Below are 17,730 nucleotides of genomic sequence, written 5' to 3'. Positions count from 1 at the left end.
GGGGGAAGTGTAAGGGCAGAGGGTGGGTTGGGAACCGGGTGGAGGGGAGCTATGGGGGGGAAAAAGAGGAACAATTGTAATAATCTGAACAATAAAGATTTATTAAATTTTTAAAAAAATAAAAAGAAATAAAAAATAAAAGAAAAAGAAAAAAAAATGTATGACTCTTCCAGATGGCTGATTAAATAGATAAAAACCAGGTGAGGCATTATTATATAAAATTTCAAAACAAAATCGTGGCCTTCAGTTTCTTCAAAATACCAAATCACAACAGAAAAAGAAAAGAGAGAAAGAGGGCAGTGAAACCTATAGATTAAAAGAAGTTTTAACAGTCATATCAATCACTTGCAATGAAAGAACCTTATTTGAATCCTGATTCATAAAAATGAAAAAATAATGTATGAGACAAAAGAGAAATCTGAAACTAGTTAATTGTATTAAGAAATTAAATTTTTAATGTGATCATGATTATGTGGTTATATTTTTATAAAAAACAGAGTCCTTTACTTTACATTAAAATACTGTGGAAGAAATGATAATATTTCTTGGATTTGTTCCAAGGGTTGAGGATAATGGGGGTTGGGAATGTACAAATAAGATTAGCCATGTTAACTGCTGAAGCTGGGTGATGGGTTCGTAGGAATTCATAACATTAATCTTTCTACTTTTGTAAGTGTTTTCATAATAAAAAGGCTTTTTTTTAAAGTGGGCCTTCATACATTCTATAGAGTAGAATCTAGCAAAATGATATTATAGAATGAAAAGATTGCCAATACATTTCAATAGAATGGCTCTGACATGTTCTTAATTGCATAGCTACTGTAGCTATAAAGCAGCATATTAAAGAAAATGGTGGATGGTGTGTAACCAACTGGGAGCAGCTTTTTAAAAAGGACCCAAGAACCTGGGACTGAAAGAGTTAAGTCAAAACTATTTGCCCATGAATTTTTCAGTTGTCATTGCTGCCATAGCTACAGCTGCAGCTCCAACTCTACACTACCAATCTCTTTCTATTTATGCTAATTATACATTACAACTTCTGTATTTTTTAGGCAATTTATCTAAAAGATTATTCTGTTTCCATCTTATTTGAAAGACAATACTTTTATCATCCACATTTAGCAATGCCTTAATTATAAATAACTTTTCTCTGAAACATGTTATATACTATAAATAAATTTCTTTTGCAACAGTTATTCTAATCTATAAATCAAAATACTGAGATCCAGAAATCAGAGAATCAGCTTCACATGACACAAAACTAATGCTAACAGTTATATAAATCTAGAAATTAAAACAAAAATGTTTTTCATGGAAGCAGCTGCAATAATTTTGGAAAGCAGAGGTCTGAATGCTTCCAATTGCTTCCAAAAGTGAATTTAGTATCATAAGTATTGTTTACCTTATCTTGTTCAAGCTGTTCAATTAAGTTCTTTGCATCACGTAACTGAGTGATAAGTTTAGTCTTCTCAGCCATATGAAGCTCCTAAAAATTTTAAAAATTTTAAAAATTCATTTCCATCTCTAATAAAGCTTCTCCTCATATGAGAACTCTAAACATTTTATCTAATTTGGATACTTCTCATAGTCTAGAAGAAAAGTACACAGGATGTCTCAGAAGTATTGTAACTGATAAGAAGCCCAGAGCACTTGGGTGCCCTCTCCATGCTGTCTACAGGGGAAGGGAGAAGGCTTTGCAGAGGAGGTGCAGGCCACGCTGGAGCCTGTGCATCTAGCTTGATGGGGCTACGTGAAACAAAACCCATTTGCTCTTTACCTTAATCTTTTCTAGCTCTTGAAGTCTTTCATCTAGTTGTTCCTGCAGTGCTTCTTTTTCACTGGTTAATAGTGTACATTGTTCCTTACGTGACTGAATTGTTTCCTTACAACGCTGCAGTAGGTTCTCTTGACGCTTAACTCTTTGCTGAAGTATTTCCAGTGTGTTAGCAGAAGTTCCATCTCCAACTAGTAACAATAAAGCAGCACAGCAGGGGCAGTCAGTAAGGAATATAAGGGCTTTCTGAGAAGAGTTAATTCTGTTAGTACATAGGACTGTCCCAATACTCTGCTATACTCTAAACCAGATCAACAGAGAGAGGCACACTTCCTTTGTCTTAGCTCCCATCCCAAAAGGATTAATTAAGTATTCCTTCCAATGTATTCTAATCTCTTCCAGAAAAAAGTTCTGGTAAGTACACCTTTTTCCATTTCCTTACATTTATGAGTGAAGTTTTCACACTTCAGGGGAATTTCAGGGCCCCTACGGGATGGTTGCTCAGACAGACAGCTACTGTGGCTCTGGCTAGACCAAAAGTTTATCATAAATCTCTTGGAGACAAAGAGCTGGTAAATAAAAAGTAAAAATTTCATTGAATATGCACCTCAAAGCCTCAAAGAGTAGGGAGGACTATACATGGATTTCAAGAAAAAAATTAACTATTCTTTTCCAGTTAGATAGCAAATAATAGGGCAAGAACAGACATCTTTGAATACAGAAATATGTACTGTAAGTAATATTACTTAAAAAATTATAAACAATTACATATTCATTAATCTTGAGTAGAACTATCCTGTTTATATGAAATTTATTGCTATCAATAAAACAGTATAAAAAATAAAAAAGTATAAGATAATAAATTTATTTCAATTATAATGAAAATGAGGTGCTACTACTCACAGATTGTCAAGTCTTAAAACAATTACTTACTTTCTCCTGAATAACAACAAAGAACAGAAAAAAACAACAAAAACTCTTGCATCTTCCTGGAAATGTTAGGATCAAAATACTTTACTTCTATGTTGGCCCATGTCGAATAGCTCATATCCTAGAGTCTGGCAACACCCTCCCTCTGATTTTTAAATTAACGTTTTGACAAGATGAAGCTCACCTACTGCCGCTACATCACTCTCTGTGTTTTCTTCAGTGACGCCTTCAGCCTGTGGTTCCATTTGAGGGAGTGGTTTTGTTAAATCAATATTCATTGGGCCATTTCGTAGCCGTTGCTTCAGCAGAGAAACCTAAGAAAAATGTGCTTCATTAGAAAAAAAAATGATTCAAAAGAAAATATAGCAGTAGTACATTCTTTACCACAGAGAGGACAGAGTAAAGATACTCTTTTTGCTATACCAAGGGAAACAATTAAAATAAAAAGTTTAGCCCTAGCTAGTTTGGCTCAGTGGATAGAGCGTTGGCCTGCAGACTGAAGGGTCCCAGGTTCTATTCGGCCAAGGGCACATGCCCAGGTTGTGGGCTTGATCCCCAGTAGGGGACATGCAGGAGGCAGCCAATCAATGATTCTCTCTAATCTTTGATGTTTCTATCTCTCTCTCCCTCTCCCTTCCTCTCTGAAATCAATAAATATATAAAAATAATAATAATAAATAAAAATAAATAAATAAATAAATAAATAAAATAAAAAGTTTACTCCCAATGCAGTTGATTTTTTGTTACTTTCAATTATATCACAGTTAGCCAAAGGATAATAAATCAACAATTATCCTTAAAATTAACTAAGGAAAAGCAAAGAGTTTTAAAAATACCCCATTTTTAAAAACACCCCATTTTTAAAAACATCTAGAACCTATTACATATCCCATCAAAACTCCTTTTATTTTTCTTTATTCAAAAATGTCACACTTTTAATTTTTTACCTGAGTCTGGAGAACACTGATATACTGATCTTTTTCCTCTAAAGATGCATCAAACTCCTCTTGGAGATGTTTCTTTGCTTGCTGGTCCATTTGGAGCTCCTAAAACATAAAGGATTTTATAGGTAGTTTTTAGCATAAAACAAAAAATACAAACTTGAAGTTTTCAAAATTTAAAAACATAATCTGGATTTGCATTCCTCTTAAGATAAGGTATCAACAACAATAATTAAAAGATAATCAGCATTTAAAACATTAGTATTTAAAAAAACATTAATATTTACACCAGCAAATAAATTTTGATCCTTCAAGAATATGAAGATCCAAGAATAATATTTGTAGTTGTAATGACTGCTGAATTGAGGATAAAGAAAAATTACTGAGAATAAAAAAAATTCCTGAAACTACTACTCAAAATGCTGCTTTCTTTAGGTCCTTAATGAGCCTTCCTAAATGAATCCATTGATCTTTACCTCCGTGCTATAGCAGTCACCATAATGATCTCCTCAACGTACCTGCTTTCCATGGCTTCAGGGCTCTTATCTATATTCCTGCCTCTTTCAGTCTCCTCTCTGCCCCTCCCTGATTCCATTGGCCTCTATCACTCTGGGCTCAGTCCTGTGTCCTCGGTGCTTTTCCCTTACACTTACTCCACTGGCATGCTAGAAACTAACTTCTAGAACAATTTAAATATCCCATCAAAACACCTATATTTTTCTGGGATTCCTACTTTTCTTACCTCAAGTCTTCCTCTGACTCGAAGCATCCCTCACACGTTTGCTAGAAAATTTTCCTCAAACAATATTTTCAAGGACTTATAAGCAACGCCCTTTTCTTACACTGTTTCAAATTTACTAATTCTCAAAACAATGAAGCACGAACTGTCCTCTATTCCCCATCACACCCACAACACCCAAGATCTCTAAGTTCATTTACTGGTTTTTTCACTAAAGACTTCGAGCTTGACTTTCCCTCACAGTAGCAGTTTCCTAATGATGGTCTTCCAGAACATGTCCAGAATGAAGTTTTCATGAATCCATGGTGAAATAAGAAACAGAGGTCAATGTAGAGAGTTTTTCTTAGATCCAAATCTTTTATTTAAACAGCTGTACTTTATTCTAAAAATATGTCCTTCCTAACTTTTCATTTAAAAAAAAAACCTTGCCCTGACCGGTTTGGCTCAGTGGATAGAGCGTCGGCCTGCGGACTGAAGGGTCCCAGGTTCGATTCCAGCCAGGGGCATATACCTTGGTTGTGGGCACACCCCCAGTGGTGGGTGTGCAGGAGGCAGCTGATCGATGTTTCTCTCACATCGATGTTTCTAACTCTCTATTCCTCTCCCTTCCTCTCTGTAAAAAAATCAATAAAATATATTTTAAAAAATAAAAAAAAAACCTTTATGAAATAATGAAAACAGAAGAATCTGGTTCCTTATTCTTAATGTCCACACTTGAAGAAATAAAAGCAGCCCTATGACAATTCTCCGGTCCCCCATTTCTGGAAAGAACTGGAGATCATTTTCCAGCCCACGAAACCCACAAGTCTCGAAAGAACTGTCTTCCATGACTTTGCACAGGCAATCCTTTAGTCTGGAATGTCTGCACTACGATACCAGACTCTGTTACGCGGCATCCCTAACAACCCATAAAAATGCCTCAATTTATGCTACGGTTTTCAGATTTTCAATGTTGTTGTTTTTGTTGTTTTCTAAACATTCTAACAACTTGACTATATCCTTAAAAAAAAAAAAAAAGTAATGCCAAGTACTGATTCTAAAGTCCAGTCTTAAAATTCAGTATCTTATGGGGGCGGGGAGGGGAATCTGCATGTTAGCCACTTAGAGATAAAAAAATATGTTCAAGATTTACTATCATCTGACAGTTTATGTATCAACCTTAATCACCCAAACTATTTTGTTAAAATGTAAGTCTATAGAAGAAAAATAACTTTCAGAAATCTAAATAATCTGTATTTCCAGTTTAAGTTTAAATCAGTAATGATTTTAAAACTATTTTCCACTCAGTTTATCGCCATTGAATAAAGTCAATAATGCTCCCTTCAGTGAACTGCTTAAACTAACCTGTCCAAGTCACAAGAATAAGATACTGAAGTATAATTAAACTTTTTAACAAAATAAAAAATGGCTATAATGTTACTAAATATGACAGCTAAATCAATAATTCTCCTACTATTGACCATTTTGGCATACCTTGGGATTAACATTTACATATATGCGTTAAGTTTTGCAAAGTCTTGCCCTGACCGGTTTGGCTCAGTGGATAGAGCGTCGGCCTGCGGATTGAAGGGTCCCAGGTTTGATTCCAGTCAAGGGCATGTACCTTGGTTGCGGGCACATCCCCAGTGGGAGGTGTGCAGGAGGCAGCTGATCGATGTTTCTAACTCTCTATCCCTCTCTCTTCCTCTCTGTAAAAAATCAATAAAATATATTTTTTAAAAAAACATTTTGCAAAGTCTTTTCTGATTAGCTTCTTACAGAAAAATTTTGATGAGTGGAATGTATCAAATACCTTAATTGTTTCACTATATTTATCTCAGTCCTATGTTACCCATTATGTTCCAAGGTGATTTCAGATGGAAAAAAATGAACCCTCCCTCCCTGAAGTCAGCTTTGAGAAAAGCAACTGCTTACAACAAATAGCATTCAGATGAGCCTGGAAAAAGTATATGCCATACACAGAGAGAAAGACAGAGAAAGGAGGAGACATCTAAGACAATGTCTTCATTTATTCCTCATTTAACTGGCCTTAAACTGTTTCTACTTACCTTTTCACTTCTTTATCTTATTCATTAAAAACACCTAACATGCTAGGTACTAACATAATATTTGCCTATAGAGATCAGTTGTTTTGTTTGTCCTCCAGAAAATACTAGGAGAGATGTTCATGAACTCTATTTATATATATATATATACTCATAACCACAAGGGGAAGAAATAAAACACTAATAAATACTTTCTGAATACCTTAATAGAGCAAAATAAAAGTATTGTACCCAATTTTGGTCTGTCTAAATCAGTAAAGTACTACAGAAAAGCATGCATGAGGATTAGGGCATGCAGTGGAGAGGTTGGGGGAAGTAAGAGAACATAGGATAGCCTCTTTCTTTGGCAAATATTAAATACTAGTGGTCCGGTGCACAAAATTTGTGCACGGGGGGTGGGGGGTGTCCCTCAGCCCGGTCTGCACACTCTCCAATCTGGGACCCCTTGGTGGATGTCCGACTGCCAGTTTAGGCCCGATCCTGTAACCGGTAGTCGGACATCCCTCTCACAACCTGGGACCGCTGGCTCCTAACCACTTACTTGCCTGCCTGCCTGATTGCCCCTAAATGCTTCTGCCTGCCAGCCTGATTGCCCCCTAACTGCTCCCCTGCCAGCCTGATTGATGCCTAACTGCTCCCTTGCTGGCCTGATTGCCCCCAACTGCCCTCCCCTGCAGACCTGATCACCCCCAAGGCTTTTATTAGCATAGATACCACAAGGATTAATAAGGAAAGAATATATACATAATGGCTTATGATCTAACCATATAGATAGATATGGAAAAAGAGTTTTTTAAATGGTGGAATGGGAATAGCATATAAAAATGTATTTAACTAATTTCAGTAATCATAATTCATGTTGGTATATTAGTATTGCTATTCCAAGACTGTTGGTTTATAATGTTAGGGTAAGACAAATGAATAGTTCTGGATGTTCTAATTTATCAGCAGATTCTTCAACAGATGAACAATAAAGAAAACAAAGGGATGCAGAAATGTGTACATTTAAAGAGACTTTAAAAATATATCAAAAATAGGACTTGTATGCATGCATATAAGAGTAACCAACGGATGCAAAACATTGGGGGGTGAGGGCAAGTATGGGAGTGGGGTTGGGGGGGGCAATGGTAAGATATGTACACATATAATACCTTAATAAAAAAAATTTAAAAAATATATATATCAAAAATATGCCCTGGACCCTAGCCAGTTTCGCTCAGTGGTTAGAGTGTTGGCCCTCAGACTGAAGGATCTCAGATTCAGTTCCAGTCAAGGGCATTTACCTCAGTTGCAGGCTCAATCCCCGGGCCCCTGTCAGGGCATGTATGGGAGGCAACCAATCAATATCTCTCTCTCACATAGATGTTTCTCTCTGTCTCTCCCCCTCCCTTCCACTCTCTCTAAAAATCAATGGAAAAAATATCCTCACTCGTCAGTTGAAGATTAAAATATATATATAATATTTTTACCTTGGCAAGACTATAGCGTCTCAAAGACACATGGTGATAAAACAAAGAGACACAACAAAGTACAATAAAAGACAGGATAATAGTTACTTTTGAAGAAAGAAAGGAAACTATGATTGGGTTAGGAAACAGTGAGGCGTTTTTGAAGTAACTGGCTTCTATTTCTTGACCTTGCTGGTGATTATAATAGTGTTCACCATACACTGTACACATAAGCTATATATTTTTTAGCATGATTTTCTATATCTGTTTTATTTTATAATTAAAAGTTTTTAAAATGTTCATAAGTGATGTAGCAGAGATACAGAATGCTATTCTCCAACCAATATAAGCCATTATTGTCCATCCTTTTCAAGACAGGACAGAAGCAGAAATTAGTAAAGCATTATTTCAAATAATAAATATTTGCCTGAATTCTAATATGTCACTATAAAAATTATCCCCCAAAATTACAATAAACAAAATGTTTATTTTATTTTATCAAAAAGATTGTTGGTTAGGAAAAACAAAAAGAAGCCAAAAACACCTAATAGAAGGAACAGTTTAGCCTTGAAAGCTGCCACTGACTATTCATGCAGGTAAATGATATTCTATTGCTAAGACTCCTATTTCACTAATTCCACAAACAATATACAGGCTGTAACAATAAATGTATACTCTCTTTAACAGCTGATAGCCCAATTTTGAAAATGAAATATATTTTAATAAACACTGCATATATATATATATATATATATATATATATATATATTAAAATAATCTGGCCACTCAGTGTGTATATGCATACACACTGAGTGGCCAGATTATTTTGCGTTCAGAGATCATAATAATCTGGCCACTCAGTGTAATTATTCAAAGTGTGTATACATTTTGGGGGGACACCCTATATAGCTGAGGAAAACCACGCAAATAAAAACTGTAAGAATTGGCCCCTGGTTTTGTAGCTTGGGTTGGTTAGTTATTGCTATAGCTACTGAAGTACATATGAAACTATCCCAGCATGTACAATAGTTCTGATAAAAACAAGAGATTTAATTACTATTCTCAAAGTACTAATCACTACAACTTACCTCTCTTAATTCAGAAATTCTCCGAAGTGCTTTATCCTGGCTCTGACTTAATATACCCTTTAATTAAAAATAAAAAAAAAATAAAGTTGGGTCAAACAACTGCATGACATAATAATACAAAGCAAGTACAAAAGAATTCTTTTTTATATATATTTTATTGATTTTTTACAGAGAGGAAGGGAGAGGGATAGAGAGTTAGAAACATCGATGAAAGAGAAACATCGATCAGCTGCCTCCTGCACACCCCCTACTGGGGATGTGCCTGCAACCAAGGTATATGCCCTTGACCGGAATCGAACCTGGGACCCTTGAGTCCACAGGCCGACACTCTATCCATTGAGCCAAAGCGGTCAGGGCAAAGAATTATTTTTACAATATTACAACTGTTTATCCAAAAATAACCTGAGGATGGAGAACAGGACTGAAAATCTTAAGGATATAACCATGTTGAAAATCTGTTAAAAAGTTAAATCATGATGCGACAGAAGTGTTCTGCATCTGGCTATGGTAGTGATTACACAAATCACATGCAAATCACAAAAGTCAATTCTACTATATGTTAATTTTAAAAATAAAAAAAGTTGTTTAAATCAAATTCCAAATGCAATTCAATTTATTTCATTGTACCCTATAGTGGTACAATGATTGGTCAATTACCAATCTGTTTAAAAGGGTTTTTTGTAATTTAAAAACTATATTAAAAAAAAAAGAAAAGCCTGGCCAGTGTGGCTCAGCAGTTGAGCATTGATGCATGATGCATGAACCAAGAGGTAACCAGTTCAATTCCCAGTCAGGGCACATGCCTAGGTTGCGGACTCGATCCCTAGTAGGGGGCATGCAGGAGGCAGCTGATCAGTGATGTTTCTCTCTCATCTATGTTTCCATCCATCTACCCCTCTCCCTTCCCCTATCTCTAAAAATCAATTTTAAAAACATTAAAAAAGAAAAGTCCAGGAGAAAACCACAAAGAGAACTATAGATTGCTAAATTAGTAATCATATATAAAACTCAAGAAGCTAAGAGAGTAAAAATGAAAGGTGAAGAGATTCATTCATTCCTGCAAGGAGGGAAAGGGAGAGGACAGGAGACAGGTGCTTTTCACTAAATTGAAAATTAAACCTGAAAAGTTATGGTCTATGGAAACAAACTGTATATTCTTGCGCAATATATAGAGAGGTAAAGAAATGGGGTAATTTGGAGCTTCACTGGTCTGTGTAAATTAATAACAACAAAAAACAGAGATACAGGTAGGCAAATGGTTTGCTTATATGGTCCAGAAGAGTATGACTGGGTTGTATTTGTGGGGCTTGGTAAGTGAATAAAACAAAAACCAAAGGCTTTTTCCCATAAAGCCATGAACACAAGTTTTATTTGGTATAATATAAAATTTTTAAATGCAGGAAAATGCAGTGCTGAGAGAGATGAAAAATTGCATTGCATTATTTACAAGCACCCGCTCTGCCATCTAACTATCATGAAGGGATCCCAGCTCTCCTCCCTATCGCTTACAAGCTGTGCAACAATAAACAAGTCGTTATTCCTCAATTTCCTCACAGGAGAGGTTTAAGGACTAAATACACCATAATGCCTGGCACCCAGTAAGAGAGCTAAATAAATGTTAGGTAGTATGAACAGTACTGATAATAGTGTTGGCAGTACTTACAATTTTAATTTCACTGGGTCTACTGAAAGGATGTTTGTCAATTTAATAAACAGGTTTCTAGGCATGTCAATATGGGCATGTACAGAGATGTAGAAAAAAGGCAAAAGTTACTGCGTTTTATCTCTAACACTCTTTGTATTTGGGACTATGCAACCACAATTCTCTACCGCCACTTAGTGGTAGAAATACATACCACCTAAAAATAAAAATCCATAGACAATCCATAGAAACACAAGCAAGGAACTCACAGAATGTGGGAATAAGATGACCTTTTGAGAATGAATTTATGTAATATTAATAATACAATGAATTAAGTCAGAACCACTCCCCCCCAACTGGTGTGGCTCAGTGGTTGAGTGTCAATCTATGAACTAGGAGATCACCATTCAATTCCCGGTCAAGGCACATGATTCCTAGTAGCGGGCATGTAGGAGGCAGCCAATCTATGTTTCTCTCTCCCCCTCTCTTTTCCTCTCACTCTAAAAATCAATAAAAACATATCTAAAACAAAAATTTAAAAAGGTGCAACCTGCAAACTAAGACACTAGGAAACATGTCTAAAAGAGCAAAACATGCCTTAAAGCGAAACCTCTGAAGCACGTTAGGGATCAGAAACTGAAAGACACCCATCCCTACCATGTAAGATCTCTGGGATCCCTCCCTTCTCTTTATCAAATCTCAAGTAACAGTAAAGCAGATTAAATACTTTAATCATATGATTATTACAAGTGAGGATAGAGCTATTTTACTATGAGATCCTTTCTAATTTCAACATTATGTATGAATCAATATCATAGCCAACAAATCACTTACTTGTAGCTTTTTCTTCTCTCTCTGAACAGTCTGATAAGCTGTTACAAGCTAAAATAAAGAAAAAGTCATCAATAACATGTCATTCCTAAATAAATGCAATTAATTATTCTAAACTCCACTAAAGCATCTTGTTATAAAAGTCAAAAAAATAAATCATAATAATTCTTTTATATAACAATTCAACCTAGTTAGATGCATATACAGCCAAACTAAATAACATAGGAAATATAGTTCTAAAAAATAAAAGGAGACCTCAACTCTATAAAGAAAGATATTAAATCTCCTTTTGATTTCACCTTAGACACGTACTTCTTTAAATATCAGGACCTAATTCATAGGTGGGAATTAGAGCCAACTCACCTAAAGGCAGAAGACAGCTCAAACAACAGTCATAGACCAGTACCATCAGAAAGAGCATCTCCTGGGAGCTTGCTAGAAACTGAAATTCTTGGGCCCCACCCCAAACTAACTGAATGGGAATTGGGGGAGGAAGAGCAGAGAAACACAGGAATGTGTGTTTTAACAAGCTCTCCAGGTGATTTTTTGCTTGACCATTGATCTCTAAAAGTTCCTTTTGGTTATAGGACCTGTGACCATGGCTGTGTAAAAATCTGATGAAAAGAACTCATAACCAACAGTTGAAAACTGGTTCCTAAAGAAATGTTTAACCACGTAATCTAACTATGATATTTAAACATTCTAACACAACTTGATGAAATTATATATTGACAAATCTTTTAAACCTGTAAACCAAGCATGTCAAACTCACGGCCCACGAGCTGCATGCCTCATTTATTTGGCCTGTGTTAGCCTTTGAGTTTGACAGGCTTGCTATAAACTATATAGCACTACTCATCTGAAAGCTAAGCACATGGCCTCAATTTAGACCTTACTTTAGAAGTGCTAGTGGCCTGTGAAGAGATAGGCTGCAGCTTTAGGAGAAAGAACTCCCCTATTCTGAGCCTTGCCATTTTCCTTGGAAGGCTGCTCTGTGCCCCTAAATTGCCTCTACAGAAATATTGAGTGAAGAGGCAGATAGCATCGGCAACAGAGATTATGAATACAAAAGAACACACAAAATGTTATCTAAGACTAGGACCCTCCCTTTCTTATTACCTTAAGACCAGATAGGGGAGGAAAGGTAAAGGCAAAGTCTGTGGGCTCTTTTCCCTAATGAGTTGCATAACTCTGAGGTAGCACAAATATCAGAACAACCAGAAAGACAAAGAATCAAATAGGACTCTGTCAACTGCTACCTATGTGACCTTAAGCAAGTTACTTAATCTCTATGATTAAGTCCTATGAGTCTCTTCTAACCCCTATTCTACAAACAAGAGTTAATTGATATCTACTTCACAGAGATGATGCAAAATTAAATGGCACCATAAATATAAAATACATAGTGTCTTACACTCTTAAATATTAATTTACTGTTGCCCCAGCTTCAAACTTAAAAGCCATGAATAAGCTAGTGGAAATAATATAAATTTAAACAAACAAAAATGAAGACCATTATTAACTTTGATAGAAATAAAAAAAAAATTTTTAAAGAAAAAAGTTGCCTGATTTCACAAGTGCCTCCTGAGATACATGGCTTTCCTGCCCTATTTACATCTCTGGGTTCCAGCCAGCCTATAGCTTTTAGCCTAATAATTCCTTCCTAGTTTGCCAGTATTCTATAGTTTTAAAAAAATACTTTATATATTTCACCTAGGGGTTTTTGTTCTTTTTGGCTGCAGGGTAACACTACCCATATTGTAGCCATAATTGGAAATAGAAGTTATGGCTAACTTTACATACTAACTTTGAATTTTATCATTCATTAGTTAAAATTAACTACAGGGCTGATTTACAAACTGTTAAGACAATAAACTGTTAGGCATTGTAAAAAAATATAATAAGTCATAGGCAACTTGCTGTAGAAAGGTTTTCCTTAGGAAACATTGTTTCAACTGCACAAGATGGGGATAACTAATACAATTCATCCTGAAGGGAAGATGCTGAAAAGAGAGATGGGCAGCACTACTTCCTCACTTAGACCAGAGAGTGTCATCCTCAGGGGGATAGAAGTTAAAAGATTCATTTGAGGCAAAATTTAAATGTAGGTACAATGAGAGTGAAACAAATGTGTCAGAAAATCAAACTACTTAAAACATAATTGGGGTCTGTAATAATGAAAATCTGGTTAGCAGAAGAGGTCATGTTGCAGCCACAGCACTTAGATGAACAAGGGAGAGGATGTGAGGAGGAAAGATAATGAACTCTGCACAGGGCGTCCAAGCAGAAAGGCAGAGTGTGAGAACTAGAAGGCTACAGACAATAAGCTCCAAAACTTTACTAAGAGTCTTGCCACAAAAGACCTGAAACACTGAAAGTCTTTAACTAGATATTGCCAGAGATTACCCAGCATTAGTAGCCAGCATATCTAAGGAATTGAGTTTTGCCAACCACAGGTATAAAAGCCACACAGTAACATGAATTAGAGAACAAGGGGAAGAAATTTTCCTGTAGGCAGAAAAGGCATGCTCCTACCTCAGAACATTTCCCTTTGTAGCTATTCAACCTTCGTTCCATTCTTCGCAACCATTGAATCAACTGTTCTTTGTTGAGGCTGTCGAAGTTCCCTAGCGAATCTTCAGCCTCGCTCTCCATATCAGAGGGTGGATCAAAGGTGGCAGCAGAGAGGTCCAAGTCAAGTCGATTCAGGGATTCTCTGGAAGACGTTCGTACCAAAGACTCTTTTGAAGAAGATCGGAATAGAGATTCCTTTATTGGACTTCGAAACAAAGACTCCATGGAAGGCACCCGGAGCTGGAGTTTCTGTGCAAAAGTCTGTGTGTCACCTGACTGTAACCAAAAACCACAGAATATGTGGGTTTAAAATACACATTTAGACTTCTATTATTCCCTATCACCAGCAATAACCTATTAAAAGCTCTAACATATTCAATTAATATCCCTGACATTTAACATAATACATTGTTTTCTGAAAAATAAGAGACACCTGGTTATTTCTGAAAAAGTGCTGGACCTGGAATCAGAGGACTGGGGTGTAGGTCCCAGGTCTGTCACCGAGCAGTGGAATGACCTTCACTAAGTCACTTCCTTTCAGTCTGCACATCTGTAAAAAAGAAGGAAGCCTTCTGTTCTCTTGTCTCAAATCTCTTACCTACAAATCTGCCCCTGTTACACTGTCACCAGTCTGATGGTTGCAAGAAGGGAGGGGGTGGGAAGGTGGGTGAAAAAGGTGAAGGAGAATATAGTCAATAATATTGTACACAACAGTTTAAACGAACTGAACTTTTCTCAAGACTAAGACTGGTTTAACGAGATATATAACAATTTACCAACCCAACTCCAGGGAAGTTTCAGAAGAGGAAACTATGGGGATTCAGAATGAGTCATCCCAAGATATGCCTCTGTGCTTCTGTGGTATGCCGACTGTTTTGAGCTAAAGGCAACTTTAACAGCAGGCCCAAGAGAAAATTCTACCTCTCCCTTAACTACCTAGAAGAACTTGAATTAGAGGTCTTGCCCATAAGAGATCAGATAATCTCTTTTGACCTATCCATAGGGCAGGACAAACTCCTGTTTACCAAGCATTCTCTCTTCTTCTCATCCTGCAATGACCCTTTGAAGCCCCCCATGGCTCCCTACCTCATTCCTAGCTCAGGATGTCTTATATGCCCATGTTTCCTTTCTATCTCTGAACCTGAATTTGAGTTCTCGGGCTCTCTCATGTATATAGATTCTCATACACATGTATGTATTACATTTGGTCATTTTCTCTTACTAAAAATAAATTTAAAAAATAATAATAATATTGTGATAAGTTTGCATTGTGACAGATGATTATTAGACTTAGTGCGGTGATCACATTATAAGGTATATAAATGTTGAATCACCATATTATACACCTGAAATATATACCAACTACAAATAAATAAATAAATAAATAAATAAATAAATAGCACTCCACCTCTTAAAAACAAAAAACAAAAAGTAAATATTGAGAGACAGATAGAGGCATGTATACATAGATAGGTTTGTGATAAAATAAATATGGTGAAGTATCAATGATAAAATCTAGGTAGAAGAACAAAACAAAAAAATTTTAAAAAATCTAGGTGGAGGGTATATAGCTATTCACTTTAAAGTTCTTCCAACTCATATATGTTTGAAAATTTTCGTAATTAACTATTGAAAAATAAAAGAAAAGGGCAGTATTCAAAAAACAGCAACAAATAATTTAAAATGCAACTTTAATACTGTAATTTATTTTATATTTAAAAATTCATACATGGTTATCAAAAGAATTTTCCCAATAATTAAAAAAATAACATATGAAAACTGACATTTAAATCCCTGTATTTTGCTCTACTGAATGTAATCAATTCAGTTCTCATTCTGTTTTAATAGCATACAAATTCAAATGAGGCAAAACATGGTAAAAAATATAGCTAGAGTGATGTTTTGTGTCTAGCAATGATAATTCCATAGTATTATCAGTAACTAGACACTGGTCATTGGGAAAATAATTTAAAATTTCATGCCTGATATCTCATCTATATAATAAGTGAGTAATGCTAAATCCTAGATTCCTCCTAAACTGCTAAAATACTAACATTATGATTCAATAAAACCGTTTTATAGCTTCTCAGATAAATGCTCAAATATTACCTATGGTTTTGTAAAAATGTATTTTTCTCTATTGTGTGGTGGCATGTACTAATTATTTTCAAAGATCTGAGTTTTATAAGTCTGTTTGAAGTAAAAGGTCAGCTCTCCACATTCTCTTTTGGAGATAAATGAAGAATCAATTTCACTAGCTGAGTATTCTAAACTGCATTATACTAACTGCATTATAATTTAAAATTTAATGGTATTTAATAGAAATTTTTCTAAACTATACACTTTTCTGCCTTCTTAAATAAGGACAATGAGCAAACCTTTAAAACGATGTCCATGCCACCATTTTTATATTGTGTGCCAAAATTATTAATTTACACAAGATGTCCTACCCAGCATTAAGAGGGTCATAGACAGCTATGCCTTATGAATTCCTGGGCTTGTTTTTACCATCTCTTCTAGCTTGGTATAAACTCTGATTTCCTGCTGCTGTCAAGATGCCCAACCATAATAAGCATTCTACCCCCTTCATCCACATACACTGTTCCTAATTTGCTAACAACCAAAACCCAATTTGTCAGAAATTTGTTTAAAGGTAAATAGACTCTAAGTGAAAACATCTCCTTGTTATGAGAATTAAATGAGATCATATATATATATATATATATATATATATATATATATAGGTTAATAATGTCTGACACAGAGTAAATACTCAGTAAATGCTGAGTATTTATTTTTTTAGGGAAATATTTGCTGTTGTTTTTTTAAAGTTCAAAGCCTTTAGTGAGCCTTACTTCCTGAATATCACCCATGTTCATTTATTTAACTTAATTAAAACTTAAGTCTCTCCCAAATGGTTATCTTTCATTTTACTTTTTGCATTTGTAACTGTATTTAGTCTTTTTAGACTATTCTATAAGAGAAGGAAAAAAGTATCCAAAAAATATTCTTTAATAATATTCCTTAAAGATCATTGGATCTGTCCAGTACCATATTATTATACACCTGAAATATGTAGATTGGTGGCTCTCAATTTTTACCCTTACCTCATGGCACCTAAAGAAAATGATGTATTTGTAGAAGACGTGGGATTTAGTGGGTATGCTGCTCAAGGCCAGAGTCCACAGGCCCAGAGACTCAGATTAGGGCCAGAACCTTATCAGCCTCCCCAAAGGATCTCAGCTCACAGGTGACCTTTTCATGGAGTTTGGGAAGCTGTCATTTATACATTTGCTAGACAATACTTTAGAATGTTTAGTCTACATAATTTAGTTCATAAATCACTTAGGTCATAAATTGTATACATTCATGCTCCAGATTCACAAAATTAGAAATGTTATTTCCCTACAGAAGAGACTCCTGAGAATAGCCAGGTCAATGATAATAATCATCACTAAAGCCAAAGTAAACGTTCATTTCAGACACTGCCATCATTATTATGTTTTTCATAAATTTTTTCTTTCTTTTTTGGAAGGAGTCAAAAGAATGTCACTTAGCCCCAATCTCCAAATAACTTTTGAGTATAAAATATAACCTAAATTCTCTGCATTAGCACATTTAAGAGCAAACTTTAAAATAAATTTCATTTCTTTCATAACCCCCTTTCAAATTATGTAACGTGACATATCTTTCAATATGACTTCCTCTATTTTCTTTA

General features: G+C 35.4%; 1 protein-coding gene across 7 annotated transcripts in view; it reads right to left on the bottom strand.

Annotated features, from left to right (window-relative positions):
• GOLGA4 (golgin A4) overlaps positions 1 to 17,730 on the bottom strand; it is a 96,093-nt gene that overhangs the window by 56,427 nt on the left and 21,936 nt on the right. For 6 of the 7 annotated variants that reach the window (XR_013960781.1, XR_013960782.1, XM_080671768.1 and 3 more), the window contains 7 exons: positions 13,974 to 14,288; positions 11,442 to 11,489; positions 8,966 to 9,022; positions 3,652 to 3,750; positions 2,889 to 3,018; positions 1,778 to 1,965; positions 1,403 to 1,486 (listed from right to left, as the gene is read on the bottom strand). Coding sequence is in view for 5 of the 7 variants with exons in the window: in XM_080671768.1 (XP_080527894.1) it covers positions 1,403 to 1,486; positions 1,778 to 1,965; positions 2,889 to 3,018; positions 3,652 to 3,750; positions 8,966 to 9,022; positions 11,442 to 11,489; positions 13,974 to 14,288 (921 nt within the window). In the remaining 2 variants the exon portion in view is untranslated. Of the gene's footprint in view, positions 1 to 1,402; positions 1,487 to 1,777; positions 1,966 to 2,888; positions 3,019 to 3,651; positions 3,751 to 8,965; positions 9,023 to 11,441; positions 11,490 to 13,973; positions 14,289 to 14,472; positions 14,489 to 17,730 lie in introns of those variants that run through there. The other variant, XM_080671771.1, reaches the window with a different exon arrangement.

The sequence above is a fragment of the Plecotus auritus genome, assembly GCF_963455305.1.
Source record: "Plecotus auritus genome assembly, chromosome: 6".
Taxonomy (NCBI): Eukaryota; Metazoa; Chordata; class Mammalia; order Chiroptera; family Vespertilionidae; genus Plecotus; species Plecotus auritus.
This window is presented reverse-complemented; position numbering and strand designations above follow the sequence as displayed.